Source organism: Lepidochelys olivacea (assembly GCF_965140295.1).
Source record: "Lepidochelys olivacea isolate rLepOli2 genome assembly, chromosome: 4".
Taxonomy (NCBI): Eukaryota; Metazoa; Chordata; order Testudines; family Cheloniidae; genus Lepidochelys; species Lepidochelys olivacea.
This window is the reverse complement of record NC_140414.1, coordinates 122,554,122-122,570,134: the sequence shown is the minus strand read 5'-3', so window position 1 is coordinate 122,570,134 and position 16,013 is coordinate 122,554,122. Positions and strand designations below refer to the sequence as shown.

The window sequence follows — 16,013 nt, the reverse complement described above, 5'->3', positions numbered from 1 at the left end:
CGGAGCGCAGGCGCAGTTGGGGCGCGGCCGTACCTCTTGCTCAGTGGCGGCCGAGTTGGGGGGAGGCGAGGTGGTAGCCGCAGCACGTGCCGGGTGCGGGATTGGCCGTTGGAGGCGGTGGCGCAGCATTTAAAGTGAGTGGAGGGGGACTCGCCTCGGCCTGCGCGGTTCGGAGCGCCTCAGGCGCCTCGGCCGCGGTCTGAGGGGCGCTTGCCGGGCATGGGAAGCAGCTGCGAGCTCCGCGTCAGGCTGGGGCCTCCCCCGCATGGAAGCCGGCTGGAGCAGGCCGAGCCCCGGCTGTGAGGGGGTGTGGCGGGGTCTGTGGCGAGCCGCGCGCTGGCGGCACGAGCCCCTCGGGGAGGGGGAAACAATGGCAGGGTCTGGGAGGCGCGCGCTCTGCCGGGGGCCCCGCGGGGATCGGCCCGGCGTTCACGCCGGTGGGCCACGTGGGCCGTGACCCATCCACTCCTCGCCTTCCTGCGCTGTACGATGGAGGCGGGACCGGTCGTGGTCGCGCTGTCGCTGCGAGGTGAGCGCAGCCTAGCTTGCGGCCGGGGGTGGATCGCCGGCGGTAATGCTCAAGCCTGGGGTAGGCTTGAAACAGGGTGGCCTAGCTCCCTCGCAAGTCTGCCCTACAGAGCTATGTCGGCGCAGCAGCCTATCTGGTGAAGACGCGATATACCGATAGGAGAGAGTTCTTCCCGCAGCGTAACTACTCCACCTCCGCAAGAAGCGGAAGGTACATGGATGGGAGAGTGTCTCCTGCCAGCCTAGCGGGGGTGTGGACAGTGTGACTCTTGCACCGCTGGGGGGGCTCCTCACACTGCAGAGGACGTCTAAACTTGCAGTTTACAGTGCTGCAACGTTCTTGCTCGGAGGTGTGGAAAAAACACCCCCATGAGCGCAGCAAGTTTCAGCGCTGCAAAGCGCCAGTGTAGACAGCGCTGGTAGCTATGCTCCCTCGTGGAGGCGTTTTTTTTTTTTTTTAAAGCGTGGTAGTGCTTTAGCATTGCCAATGTAGACCAGCCCTGAATCGGTCTAAATTATATTGATTTAGACTAGTGCACGCCACCTGCCCTCAAGGTGTGATCATTTTTGTGCCCTGAAAGCTGTAGTAGGTCAACCTAACCTCCAGTGTAGAAGAATTTAGGTCAACAGAATTCTTCTTAACTACACTGAAAAACCCTTTGTGCCAATGTAGGAAGCATCAACACCACAGCACTGTAGCTGTGCTGCTGTGGCGTAGACATGCCCTAAATGAAAGAAATGGGTTCTACAAAAGGGATCTGAAGAAGACCAAGGATGCCTGGCATGAGATACCCCTTTGAGAGAGCCAAATATGGGAGCGAATTTTAAAAAAGGCATGAAGGCAAGACTGGGAGGAGAACTAAAATGAGAAAAGTGAGGTGGAGAGCAAGGGATGGTCAAGGCAGAGGGATAAAGCCTTAAATTTTGAGTGAAAAGACTTTGATCTTTATGCAAAATGTGACCGGGAAATGGTGATAACAGCAGAAAGTCATGATGTAGTCAAAATGCTAGGAGAAGATGGTTTTTATCAGTACAAAGTTGCATAGATTAGAGTCCATGACTTTCCACAGTTCGGAATAGGGGAGGTTAAATTAATTCAGATGTGAGACAATACCATGGTGTCTGAACCAGGATTTTAGCAGCAGAGACAAAGAGGAAGGGCATATTTCAGAAATCTTACAAAGAGAGAACAGCAAGATTTGGCAAGCACTTTAATGTGAGGAGAGAAGGAAAGGCAGGAATCTGAGGTAGTCTGAGTTTGTGACGTGCAGTTTTCAACTGAAAAACATCAGAATAATTATTTGAGTTGTATATACAAAGAAATATTTTTGCAATTAAAAATGAATGTTACATAAAAGCGCAATTAACGTGTGAATCTTATTCACATTTAAGTCTGACAGATTTGCTGTTGGTAGATTGAGCCACGTGCACTTAATTTGTGTGGGTTGCTTATGTTTTTCTTAAATATAATTCTCATGCTTTTTCAGAGTTATGATATGAATTGCATTTTTTTTGTAGATTTCAATTTGAAAAAGAAGCAGTTGTAAGCACCTTTGAGAAGAAACTATTTTGATCACTTCATCAAAATGGTGGTTTTTACCTGCAGTGCATGTGGAGAGTCTGTGAAGAAAGGACAAGTTGAAAAACATGTAAACATTTGCAGAAACTGCCAGTGCCTTTCTTGCATGGATTGTGGCAAAGATTTTTGGTATGTTAATGATCTTGCACAATCAGCAGTGACCATAGAAAAGGTTCCTAGGATATGTTGGAGTTAAATTATTTTGTGAGGTATTCAGGGTTTCATTTAAAACCAAAAAAAAACCCCAAACCAACAACTCTAGCTGTAACGTTGCGCAAATACCCTTTAAGTGTGAACCAAAACATGTGCTGTCCTGAGTTGGCAGTTGGTAGACTAGTGGTTTTCAAACTGCGAGTTGCTACCTAGTACTGGGTTGCAGCGGCTCTGGTCAGCATTGCTAACCAGGCGGTTAAAAGTCCCATCGGCGGTGCTGTCCAGCTAAGGCAGGCTAGTTCATACCTGTTCGGACACTGCACTGTGCCCCGTAAGTGGCCAGCAGCAGGTCCAGCTCCTAGGTGGGGGGCATGGGGATCCATGCGCTGTCCCCCGCCGCACTGGCTCTGCACTCCCATTGACCAAGGGCGGTGCCTGAGGTGAGAGCTGTGCGGAGCCGCTTGCACACCTCTACCTAGGAGCAGGACCTGCTGCTGGCTGCTTCCGGGGTGCAGTGCAGTCCACGGTGCCAGGACAGGCAGGAACCCTACTGTGCCGCTGACTGGTAGCTGCCTAAGGTAAGCCTGTGCCCCAATCCCCTGGCTCAGCTCTGAGCCCCCCAAACCAGAAGCCCCCTCCTGCACTCCAAACCCCTCATCCCTGGCCACACCCCAGAACCAGCACCCAGAGCCCTGACCCCCTCCTGCACTCCAACCCACTGCCCCAGCCCTGAGCCCCTGCAACCTGGAGCCCTCTCCTGCACACCAAACCCCTGGTCCCACTGTGCACCCCAACCCTCTGCCCCAGCCCTGAGCCCCCTCCACACTTCAAACCCCTCATCTCCAGCTCCGCTGGGTCACGGGCATCAACAATTTTCTTCCACTGGATTGCCAGAAACAAAGTTTGAAAACCACTGTGGTAAACCATTCCAGTGGTTCTACTGCATAGATTCTCCAAAGTAGTAGCAGAGTGAGAAGATTAATTTCACAGTTTCTATTCAGAGCCTTAAATACAGCCATGAAACTGACAAGAAATTATGCTAAAAACATATAAACAACAGGGGCAGTCATTGGTTCTAATTGTGGGGTAAGAGGGCCCAAAAATTAAGGCTTGGAAGGGAGAGAATAGCATTCTGCACTTCTCTGCAGGTTGAAGTGGGTTAGTTGTTATGTTGCTCCCTCATCTTTGGTATTCTTTTGTTAGTAATTTAAGTGTTACGGCATGTAGGTGCACATTAAAACTTTTCAATCCCTATTATATGCTACAAACATCAAAGTTACCATGGTTACTCTTTGTAGCTATGAATTATGGTACTTTGAGCTTTTGATTATGGCAAAAACGTTGCTGATTGCTGCAGAATCAGTGTGACTGGAATACTTTTTACCAAAATTGCAGCAGCTCTCCCTGTAAGTACCCAGATTCTTCAAAAATCCCCACTACAGTCTAACTTTCCAAATGCAAAAGTAGAAATTTTATCTAAATTAACAGGAAATAAAATTGTAGGTACAGACCAGTAGGCTCACTAGTGGTAGGATTAGCATTTCCATTATCAGCCCTATTTTTCAGTTATCAATAACTTGATCAGAAAAATGTCCTTAGACAGAACTTGGTAAACAATTCCGAAGTCCAGGAACCAGTTTCTTTAGAAGTGTTTTTAATCTGTTTTCCCATTTTAGCACTAGTAGCTGCTACAGAATTCAGGCCCCATTCCACTTTGCTGAAGGGGGAAGAATGGTCCAATGGTTAGGGCATTAACCTAGAATGTGAACTGAAGCCAAGTCTCCCTTGCTCCTCCACAGACTTCCTGTGTAAACTTGGCCAAGTCACTTAGCCTGTCTCAGTTCCCAATCTGTAAAACAAGGATTAAATAATATATCACAACCTCACAAGAGTGTTAAAGATTGTGAGGCACTCAGATGCTATGGTAATGGGAGCCATATAGGCTCCTTAGATTTGAGCAGTGAGTGGTGCTCTCTAAATGGTTTTTAAACTCTGCCGAAGAGCAGAAAAATATAGCTTTTCCACAATATGAGCATAGGGAAATGTTAAATATAACAATTCTATATGTAATTAGAGATGTATACTACTTTATACGTTTATATTTATTAAAGACCTAATTCTTCATTCTTTGCAAATCTTAACATCCATTGAAGTCAAGTGATATTTATCAAGCTCTAGACTGGCAGGAATTCAAGCAATCCTCAAATATACATGTACTTTACTTCACTCATGTGAATAGTTCCACTGACTTCAATGGGGCCACTAACACAGGCAGACGTGTACACATGTGTAAGCATTAATAGTATTGGAAGCTAAATTTGTATTGTACAATTACAACTCAAGTTTCGCTGCTTATGAAGGTTGCCTTGTTTGAGAGACTGACTGTGACGTGTTAAGTTTTGTTAATTGAAAAGGAACACTGTTTACTGATTTTAAGTGTGGCTTATTAATATTTAAGGGGTGATGATTATAAGAGCCATGTGAAATGTATAAGTGAAGATCAGAAATATGGTGGCAAGGGTTATGAAGCCAAAACTAACAAAGGAGATGTTAAACAACAGGAGTGGATCCAGGTAATAATTTAAAAAAATATTGTATTAATGTTTTCTTTCTGATAACTCAACTTCATTGCAGAAAACTTTGTATACTAAAAAATATGAATTCATATTGGGAAAATAAATGTACAGATGCTTTATTTTAAATAGCAATGCATGTTCTGGAAAAAATGGCCTTAAATGAGGAGAAGAGCAGACAAGCCTGACACTCTAACGTTAATGCATCTCACCAGCTGAGCATCAGAACTTCAGGTGCTGTCCTTGCTCCTGTGCTGGACACTGTAAATGTTAACATGCTCTTCCCCTGCAGGGAGTATGTCTATCTATTGTGACCCTGCTTGCTTTTTAGGGAGCTGAATTTGATTATTTCTCTAGTGGGGTGGTTGCTGTACATTGAGGAAAAGGAGAAAGTGACAACCAAAAATTGGTGAGAGGATTCTTGAGGTTTCTAAGAGGGTTTTAGAGATCTCTTTATCTCAGCCTTGAATGAATGTATGAAGTAGAGAATTGTAAGTATTTATGTAAATAATCCCATTGTCTGTCTCATAATTGAGACTGTATTGTAATCAGTAATACAGGTCTTGAACTGGATTTGTAACCTTGTTTCTTCCACCTCTATAGCAACATCATTGACAGTAGTCACTTGAATTACTTCAAAAATTATCAACTGTAAACTAAGGGCTTGTCTATGAGAACATTTAATTCTCAGCAATGCGAAGTGTGAATCAACTCAACAGTACCCTTAGCGCACAGCAGGTTATGTCTACGTTGCACCTGGGAGTATACTTCCCAGCAGGGGCAGATGAATGTGTGCACTAACTCTACTTGAGCTAGCATGCTAAAAACAGCAGCATGGCTGCAGCAGTTCAGGCTAGCTACCCAAGTACAATTACACCTGACCTGTTAGGTATATACTCAGGCAGCTAGCCTGAGCTGCTGCCCTTCCCAGAGTGGCCACACCGCTCTTTTTCCACTCTGAGGAAGCACACAGCCTTCTACAATGTAGACGTCACATAGGCTAAGTACTTGTGTGGACCGTGCTGACATGTACTAACAGTTCCTTAGTATGTTCTGGTCTCCCCTGCTTTGCAACAGAAGTAGATCAAAGCACACTAAGAAACTGTGAGCAGGTACTTAGTATGTGGCAGGGTACATTCACACCCTAGCTTGTTGCAAGTTAAGTGTTTGTGTAGACAAGCCTTAAAACCACTATCCTGCAGAGCACTGAAACCAGTACCTAACTTAAGTATTTATGTAATCCCATTCAAGTAAATGGGATTACAGATATCATTGAAGTTATTTTAGTATTTGAGTGAATAGCTAGAACAGGGCCTGAATTCAGTAGTGGATGGTAGTGTGAAGATAGGCACTAGATTGTACAATGTACTTACTGTTTAAGTTACAAAAAAGTAGCATAGCTTTACAGTGCCTCCCTGTTTATCTGGTGGTCCCGAGAGATGCACAAAACCTTTGGGGAAGAACCCATGAGCAGTCTAGTGTCTCTTGGTTATGCTTTGACAAACCTGCACACTGGGTTTCCAAATTAAAAAACGATTACTCCCCTTCTTTTAAGAGGCCGTGAAATTCTGGAGTGCTTTATGAAGAGACAACCAGCTAGCATTCTCTTCTAGTACAACTCGCAGGGTATAACCAAACTTTAGTGTAACAAAGTTCTTTGGTGTTATGCTACTTGTCCTACTTTTAGATATTTTAAATTTGAGATGATAGCTGAGCTGACTTTTCTCTCTCACCAGTGCATGATCTGAAAGCGAAGATGAGCTATATAGTGTGTCCATTTAGTATATAAGTAGTGGAATACCTTAATTTCAATTTTCAAACTTAGTGCATCAGTTGTGTTTCAGCTTAGCTGTAAAGTATGTAAATGATTCATATCACTTTCTGTGATTTTTTTTTCCCCTCTCTTCCCTCCCCCACCCCCACCGTGTTTTTTAGAACAAAAAACTCAATTGGTATTCCTCGTGCACTTTTTGTAGTACTATAGCACTTTCAGAATTGACTGTATAATTTGTCTAATATAAAGATGGCAAATAGTAGACTATACGCTAAATGTTTTGCAGATGTTATTTATTCAAGGTACTCTGTATTTCTGATCTTACCTTGCATCTGACTTTGCTAGTTAACTCCGTGCTCCTTTGACAAGTTATTCGGCTTCTTTCTTGCAGAAGATTCATGAAGTATTGAAGAAGCCAAACATTAGCCCCAAAGTGAGAAACATCTTAGAGCAAATGCACACCTATGATAATATTCCAAGAAAAAAGGTCAAATTTCAGGTATGATTTTAATGGGACAGTAGTAGATTTGAAATGAAGACAAATGGATTATATGGTCATATGTGCCACTAACTTGTGTTACCTGAGACAAGTTGCTTAACCTGTCTGTACATCTGTATAATTGGCAGGTGGGGAAGAATAACTGTCTGTCTGAGACTTAATTAATAGAGCATTGATCTTTGGATGAAAGGCCTTCTGTTTAATAATAATTTAGATAAAAATTACATGTTGGAGAAATTGTTGGGTTTGGAGGCCTGCAAGTGCAAATTCCCCCTCTGTAAGTCTGTGTCCCCTCAAACCACACACTTTAATATTTCTCCATTTGCTGTTTCTGCCAACTTCCACATCCGCAAACACACCTCAAAAAATTGTAGTGAACTTTCTGCTAGACATTGTTCCTGCCAGAAACTCACTGCTGTTCAGGGCTCTAACTTATATTCCTCCAGATGACCCTTATGGAGCTGCCACTAGATAACTATGCCAGGTTTCACACATTTTATATAGCGTCCACAAAGAATAGCAGACATGTCTGGGATAAGTGAGCATGTTTCTCCTACTCCATGTCTCAGTTTGTGTGGCTGATAATGGACAATACATATGTTCAGGAAACAGAAGCTGTGGTGAAACTTCTTGAACGATTGCAGAAGAGGTGAACATTTGAGTAGCTTTCTGAGGAATTAATGATTTCAGGTGAATTGAATAGTATTGCCTGGAAACACTGCAATGTAATATACCAAAGCTATAGCGATCAAAAACTTAAACAATGCAGTGTCACTTCATTTGTTCCAAGAAAGGACTACTGAAATAGTACATTGCAATGAGGCCACTTTTTGGCCACACCATTAAAGCCATCTTTTTTTTTTAACCAAAAAACCCTGCTTCTGCTGATTTCTCATATCAAAATAAATTTGCTGCTGCACTTTCCTCTGCAGCAGGAACTCCTGAAACAGCTCCAACAATTTTCTAAACAGATACATGTGAAGCTTATTTGCATTTTAATAATCTGTGCAAACTAAGGAAATGACCTTGAAGTGTGCTCATTTGTCCCATATTTCAAATGGCTTCAGTGAGCCTGAATGTTATCTCTTACTTAATAAACAATTACAGGGTTTAAGGGGATGTTAGCACAATTGGCAGTTCCTACTCAGAAGACTGGAACTAATTCATGACTTGGAAAAGAATTTTGGGCAGCTATTGATGTGCTCAGTTAGAGGCATGGCTGGCATGTGGCATATTATAATAGATGCAAATAATATGCAAAATTAAAGCAGTAGCACAAAGGTGAGAATGAACCTTTTAGCCTGCTGACCACTGTAACAGCTGACTCCTAGAATTCATCAGTTTGTGGTCATATGGTGTTGAAATTATTAAATTTGAAATTATTAATACAGTAACTCCTCACTTAACGTTGTGGTTATGTTCCTAAAAAATGCAACTTTAAGTGTAATGATGTTAAACGAATCCAGTTTTCCCATAAGATTTAATGTAAATGCAGGGGGTTAGGTTCCAAGGACATTTGGGGGGGGGGGGCAGACACAAGGCATGATATACTGTACAGTGGTTGGGAAGTGCTCCTGGCTTACCCCACACAGGCACAGCCCACTGCAGGCAAGGACGCTAGGAAGCACCTTTGCAGCAGCAGTGGCAGCTTACCCAGAGAAGAACAGGCTCCAACTTTGCTGGGGGATGCTCCAGGCCCGCCTCTTCCCGTCCCCACTCCACTCCAGGCCCAAGTCTTCCGACCTCTGCTCCAGAGCACACTGCATCCCCACTCCTTCCTACCCCTCCCTCCCAGAAAGTCCTAAGCACCGCCAAACAGCTGTTTGGCGGTGGGGGAAGCGCTGGGAGGGAGGCGGAGAAGAGTAACTTGTGCAATGCTCCCTTGTAAAGTTGCTGCTCTTCCACAAAATCTTACAAGCAGTGGACAGAGCAGGCAGCCAAAGAACGTTAAAAGGGAGCATTGCACAACTTTAAACGAACCTGTTCCCTAATTGAGCAGCGACGTAACTTTGAAACTAGGTTAAGCGGGAGGACGTTAAGTGAGGAGTTACTGTATGGGAAATCACCAGACACCAATTTAACCATAAATTCTTTTATTAAATCCAAAGGCAAAATAGTACTTTATGCAGTTGCTCCAAACATGCCTAAAAAGCCTAAATAACAGACCATTTGCTACATCCAAATAGTAACAAAACATTTATAAGCATTTGATCAAGATACTTACAAATGGGCTAAACCCCAAGGTGCTCAAACCCATATTGGTCAACTCCAGCATGGTCAGGCAGGTATTAGCAATGAACCCTTAAAGAGTTGACTTTCTTTATACCCTTTACAAATGTCATTGCCATTTACTGACTTCAGCTAAAAACCAATTGGAGACAATTCACACATTTCTAGTCTTAATCCAGACAAGGTTTACAACTTCCTTTCTTCCCAAGGCCTTTCTTCCGCTCCTAGCTGTCCAACAGTTTTTCTCATTGCACCTGGATTCACACTGGTGTGTGGGTTGGGGAAGGGCCATGTTGGATCACTTTAAGATTTTTTTTTTAAAAAAAATCTGCAGTCACCTATATCAATCAGGGGCCTTCTTTTCACTTATCCCATTAGTTATTCTTTGAACCATACATTCTCCCTACTTTATTCCTTTTGGCCTTATAACTCATTATTTTGAAAGCCTTTCTTCTAACTTGCTAGTCATGGCCTTTCTTTACAACACCCACACATTTCCTAACCAAACTTAAGTTAATTTTAATTCTTTAATTTTATACTTATCCTACATATGGTTAAAAAGTTAAAATTGAATGCTTGTCACTTCTCATTTCTTTTTCTGCACAGAATTGGATGCTGAACAGCTTGAATGTTGACAATAGTGCTCTCCTGGACCAGGTGTGGGAGATCTTTTCTGAAGCAACCAGCAACGTAAGTCTAATCAAAGCCACAATCTTTCAGTACAAATACAACAATAGGGCAACAGGGTGGAGACTTTCAAGACTCCTATTGCGGTCACTGAGTACTATATATTAGGGAAGGGTCATTGCTGGTGTCCAAAGACAAATGGAGAGTACATGAGACCAAATTCTTGCTAATCTATGGCAGAATGTATTGCTGATGCAGCATAGCTGGGGTATTCACAACAACCTATGAAGGTAAGCTATAGGCAGTGACAGCATCGTGGTGGTAGGAAGGTTATGTGTAAACTTCTTATCCCAGACTGCTTTTTCTAGTAAGGAACAGAAAATCCACTTTCTGATCATTGCTGCCCCAATCCGACATCTGTGTCCAATTATATTTTTGAATATTTTTTCCATTGTAACCAAAAAGTATGTATATTGTCTCATTATCCACCCATTGGAGTGTTTTATTAACTCATTTTATAAGTGCAACTTTAAAATTGGATTTTTCTATTGAAAAATAGCTTTATTAAATATAAATGTTATCTAATGCATTTTAAGATTAATAATTCTGTTCCCAGACACACAGCTTCATTAAGATGAATTTAAGGTTAAGTATATCAATACTGTAAGGGTAAAACATCAAAGGTGTGTCTCAACTGTCCCCCTGTCAAGTGTTCTAAACCTAGGAAATTCAGAGTTAAGGTTACACTTAACTTAGCATTTCTTAATATGTTTGGATAAGTTAAGACAACCAAGCAACTCTAACTCTGCCCTGTAGTGATGTCCTACAATAATTGTCAAGTATGATTAAGGTATTTTTACTGTTTGTGGTCCCAGCTATTCCGTTTGTTTGTTTTTTTTCCCCCTTTGTGGCCTCACTGCAGGGCAGTAGTAAGTTTTGTTACTCGAAGTGTAAATGTTTTAAGTTTGGAGAGTATGTGCTTGTGTTTTCATGCAAAACGCAATGGTGAATCCATGCTTTAAGTACAAAATGGAACTCTGTCTTGCTTATGGAATTGTAACCAGCAACTTTCAACAATTTTTTTTTAAAAACTTTTATCTATGTGAGCTGGATGCTCCCAGTTTGTTTTAATATTCTGATTTTGCTTAGCTGTTGCCAACACCTTCTGTCTCTCATAGAGAAGTACGTTAACCTGTTCACTATTATATTTTAATTTAGGAACTACCCTCTGCCTAGACTTGCCTAGTTCCCTGTTACTGCTTGCCTCCGCTTCAGAGCACTCCCATCTGCCTAGAAATGTTGCTATTGCACTGAAATTAAGTTTATCATGTTGGAACTTCTAAAATAATGAATAAACTAATATATATTGCAAATGCCCACTTCATTCTTCTAAAAACAAAATTAAGTGGAATAACAAATGACAAGCATGTATGTGTTGTAAATTTTAACATCTCAGATGGGACAGTTAGAGTAAGGCATGTCCTTTCATCTTCAACTGAGATGCATTATCTCCAGCAAGTAATGCTATTCCTCAATAATTGATCATGGTGTGTATGGTTTTTTGTTTTGTTTTTTTTATTCAGAGCATAACATCTCCCCCTTCTCTTCTTCCCCCCCACCCTGCCCCTTCCCCAATAATGCAGTAGATCTGGGTGGCATTACCAAAAGTAGTATGTGGAAGACATTTTTATTACAGTATTTTCTTTTAACAAAAGGGGCCAAGCAAAAAAGAACTAGAGAAACCATTGCAGAAAGTAGGAAGCCAGCCTGTAAAAAGTGAAGTAAACCCATTGTCTACAGAAAAAAATGAAATGACAGCTGATAAACTTGAGAAGAAAAAGAATAAAAGAGAACTAAAAGAAAGACAAAAGAACAAAAAGACAAAGAAAAAAGAAGTGAAAGTAGAAAGCCAACAAGATAACCCGGAAAATAAAAAAGGCAAAAAGCCTAAGAAAGAAAAGGAAGGTACTGAGAACGAAAATGAGGAAACTTCCAAAAGTAGTAATGCAGAAAGGAAGAAGAAAAAGCATGAGAGAAATAATACAGCTCAGCTGGAAATAAATGGAAATGGCAATCATAATGAAGAAAAACAAACAAATATAAAGAAACACAAACGTAAACATCCAGAAGGTATATATCTAGCTCACATTCCATGCAGTTTTTAGGAAAGGCTGTTTTCTTCTTGGCATCTTGAAAATTCAGTAACCTGCTTTGGTAGAATCTTTACGACACCTATCATTTATACATTTTTTTTTTTTTTTTTAAAATGCAACTTAAAAAAAACATTGTAATGTGATGCAAGGTTTATTTTTTATTTCAAAATCGGGAAAAATATTACAGCAAACTCCAATGCCAAGAATAGAAACTTTTTAATTGCATTTTTTAGTAATTTAAATTTTTTAATATTTCCTCATTTATCTCTTATCTCCCCGTTCTCTAGAAGAACCTTACACCACAACAAAAAGAATGAAATATATAAAAACATCTGCAACCATGGAAACTGAAGAAATTGGGGATGCAGATAAAGGTATCTTCAAACTTAAAGTGGAAGTTTAGACATCTATATTTTAGTAAGAGTGATTTCATAGTCAAATAACTAAGTGCTGCTATTCATTTGGGGCAAAACGTTGATTTGCCAAAACTCTGAGCAAAGGGCTGCCCCAGGAGAAAGCCGTGAACCAGATTGTGACTAAAGGCTTGTTTTCACTACCGGGGTGGGTCGACCTAAGTTATGCTATTCCAACTACATGAATAACATAGCTGGAGTTGGTGCAGCTTATGTCGATTTACCCCAGTGTCTTCACTGTGTTGAATTGACGGGAGATGCTCTCTGGTCGACCTATCTTACTCTTCTGGGGGAACACCAGAGTCCACCGTATAGCACTCTGCTGTCCATTTAATGGGTCTTCACTAGACCTGCTAAATTGACGCTGCTGCAATCTCCCCGGTATTGAGGATAAGCCCTCAGTCTGTTTCATACCTTGCTCCAGGGGAAGTAATCTCTGTGAAGGTGATGATATCTGGTGCAGACTATTTCCCCTGATTTGTTGGTTCAGCTGTACTGGCCGCTCTCTACAGCACCCACTTCCACCCACCTTCTAGGAATGAGTAACAGCTGCCCCGCGCTGCGCCCCCCACCCACCCTCCCCACACACATAGGCTGTTCTCACTCTTGTGTTCCTACATACAATATGGATAGCAGCGCAGAGGAGTAAGAGGGTGGCATGTCTTGCACCTGCTTAGTCCTTCACATGACATGATAGCTGGGTCACAAATTGGCCTTTGCTATTTTTAACTAGTTGTATTTGACACCCAGGATCTGTATAATGAATCTTTTATTGAGCCCATGTAATTTGGGGTTACAGTTTTTTCAAATTTAGTAATTGTGTTAAATTTGCCATCTGTGTTTTTGGAAAAAGAAGGGAAAAAACCAACAAAGGAGCTGAGATAAATTAGATCTGATGAAAAGCACAATATAATAATAATTTTTAAGGGCTCAGTTTCTCCCTTTCCCAGGGTGGTGTCTTGTCATTTGTTCTTCCTTCCTCAGCTGGTGTGCTAATGCAACAGCACCCACTTTGGTCAGACCAAGCATTGCACAGAATCCACTTAGTCTGGCGGGGCAGTCAGTCAGCATCTCTTGCTTAAGGCCTGGTTGGCTCTAGAAAATTAAGTGGATTTAACTACATTGCCCAGGGTGTGAAAAATCCACAACCCAGAGACACAGTTAAGCCAACCTAACCCCCAGTGTCGACAGAACTAGATCAATGCAAAAATTCTTCTGTCAACCTAGCTGTTGCCTCTTGGGGAGGTGGAATACCTATGCTGATGGGAGAACCCCCTCCCATTGGCGTAGGTAATGGCTATGCTGAAGTGCTGCATCTGTGCTGCTGTAGCATTTAAAGTGTAGACAAGGCCTGAGTCTGTATGGTAGGCCCATTCTGGGCTGTGAAGGGTGTTAGTTTCAGTCCTGCTGGGGTTTATGGGTTTCCTCCTTTATCCTTGGCAGAGTTCACTGGTCCCTGTCCTCAGCAGATCTGGAAACTACTTTTGGCTGTTAAGTTTCTGAGGGACTGGTAAGGGAACCCAGGCCCACCCACTCCACTGCATTCCAGCTCAGGACCTTTAAACCAGGCGGTGGAATCGGGCCTTGGCAACTCCTCCTGCTGTGCTGAGCTTCCTACCTCCCTAGGTTCTGTAGGCTTCTACAGCCTGTGTATCCATCATCCCTTCTCTGTGTGGCTTCACACCAGCTTTCAGGCAGGACTTTCCTTCTCCAGCTTGCTTGCCTCTCTGCTTCTCAGCTCTTTTATTCCCCCAGCTGCTATGAGGCTGCCAATCAGCACTGGCTGGTGATTGCTACATTAACTTCTTGGTTGCCAGGCCAGCATGGGGTCTGTACACCCCATTACAGTAGCTAACCTGAGGAACAACTTGCTTGATCCTTGTGCCAGGGTGGTGGTGGTGCTGCAGGTGCAATAATAAGGCAAGGATAACGGAACTGGACAATCGTTCTGTGATTAGTTTTAGCTAGAACATGTGATGAAAAGATGACTTAGAAATATAGAAGATATGTAATACCATTATGTTTTTAACAATATTATAGGTAAATTCAACTGGAAGGGAACTATCAAAGCTGTTCTGAAGCAAGCCCCAAACAATGAAATTTCAATAAAAAAACTAAGAAAAAAGGTATAGTAGAGTCTTCATTTTTAAAACCCCTTTTAGTTTGTGAAATAAGTAGTTTTCTTTTAAAACTATGTGAAAATATACAACTATCCTACATAAACAAAGTTTGAGCATATAGTCCTATGCCATTGAATGAACTGGTTAATTAGTAAATCATATAAAGATTCAAAAATGTGTGATTTAAGGAGTTTATTCTTTTTTTTTTTTTTTAAATTGGAGACCCCCAATCCAGTAAAACACGATCTAAGGACATAAGTTTGCAATTTCAGCTTTGAGTTGTAGGTATTAATAGATTTCTTGCTGGATTTTAATTATTCAATGTTATTGAATTGAGACGTGTGTGCATTTTAGTGTGGAATGTTTCCATAAAAAAGTGGTGGAAATCATTCCTATTAACTTGAACTATTTTATTTCCTTTTTGTGTAGGTTTTAGCCCAATATCATGCAGTAGTTGGTGAACATCATAAATCACAAGAGGATCTTCTAGTTATATTTAATAAGAAAGTGAACAATAATCCCAAATTCAAGGTTTTAAAGGAAAAAGTTAAACTCATGAAATAGAAAACGAGTGTTTTCATAATGCTCAAGTTTTACAATTGCAGACTGTCCAAATTCTCCTATCATGTACGCAAATGCAGCTTTCACTGACTTCAGTAGATGCTGAGTATGTATCACAGCATAATTTAGCTGTAATTCTATTCCTGGATTCCCCACTCCTTTTCTTCCCTACACTGATATGTACAACTGAAAATTTGGGAATGGTTGCATATGTTTTCAGAAATTTTGTTTTTACAGAAAATATATTTTTGGTAGAACTTTTAACAGACAATGGAAAATTGCTGCCCATTCTATTAAAATCTTTCATGTTACTGAATTTATGCAGGTGTGCTTTTCTTTATTAAGACACAGGTTGTATTGCACCTTTGCAGGAAGCAGTACAACTGCAAACTTGATGATGGATTAATAGAACACATAATGAAAATATTTTGTGTTATAAGAAGCAAAATGTTTTGGTCCAAAACTAATGGTGTATACTGCAGATCATACGTGCTAATATTTTAGCATCCTGTTTTGGCATAAAAGGAATAATTGAGATTTGTCTGTCAAGTCATTATCCATTTTGTTTAATTTCCTAATGAACACTAAATGAAAATACATACCTCTTTATATAAACAAAGTTAAAGCTGTTCATATTTCATTACTATAAATATTTGGTTAGAAGCCAAGTAAAGCGTGTGGTTTTTGTTAAGTGTGGGCTATTGCCTCAATTGGGAATTTGACAATAAATACTGATAATACCAATTTATCAAATTGAGGAAATTTTCCCCAATTTTATCTATCCTTGTTTGTGCTTTTAGAATA

General features: G+C 41.3%; 1 protein-coding gene across 1 annotated transcript; it reads left to right on the top strand.

Moving 5' to 3' along the window:
• The first annotated feature begins 1 nt into the window (after position 1).
• On the top strand, positions 2–15,525 carry LYAR (Ly1 antibody reactive). The gene is made up of 9 exons (XM_084625446.1): positions 2–134; positions 2,047–2,236; positions 4,719–4,833; positions 6,999–7,106; positions 9,942–10,025; positions 11,678–12,092; positions 12,403–12,489; positions 14,569–14,654; positions 15,078–15,525. Exons 2-9 carry the CDS (start codon positions 2,115–2,117, stop codon positions 15,210–15,212), a joined length of 1,152 nt encoding a protein of 383 aa, XP_084481572.1. The 5' UTR covers positions 2–134; positions 2,047–2,114; the 3' UTR covers positions 15,213–15,525.
• The last annotated feature ends 488 nt before the right edge of the window (positions 15,526–16,013 follow it).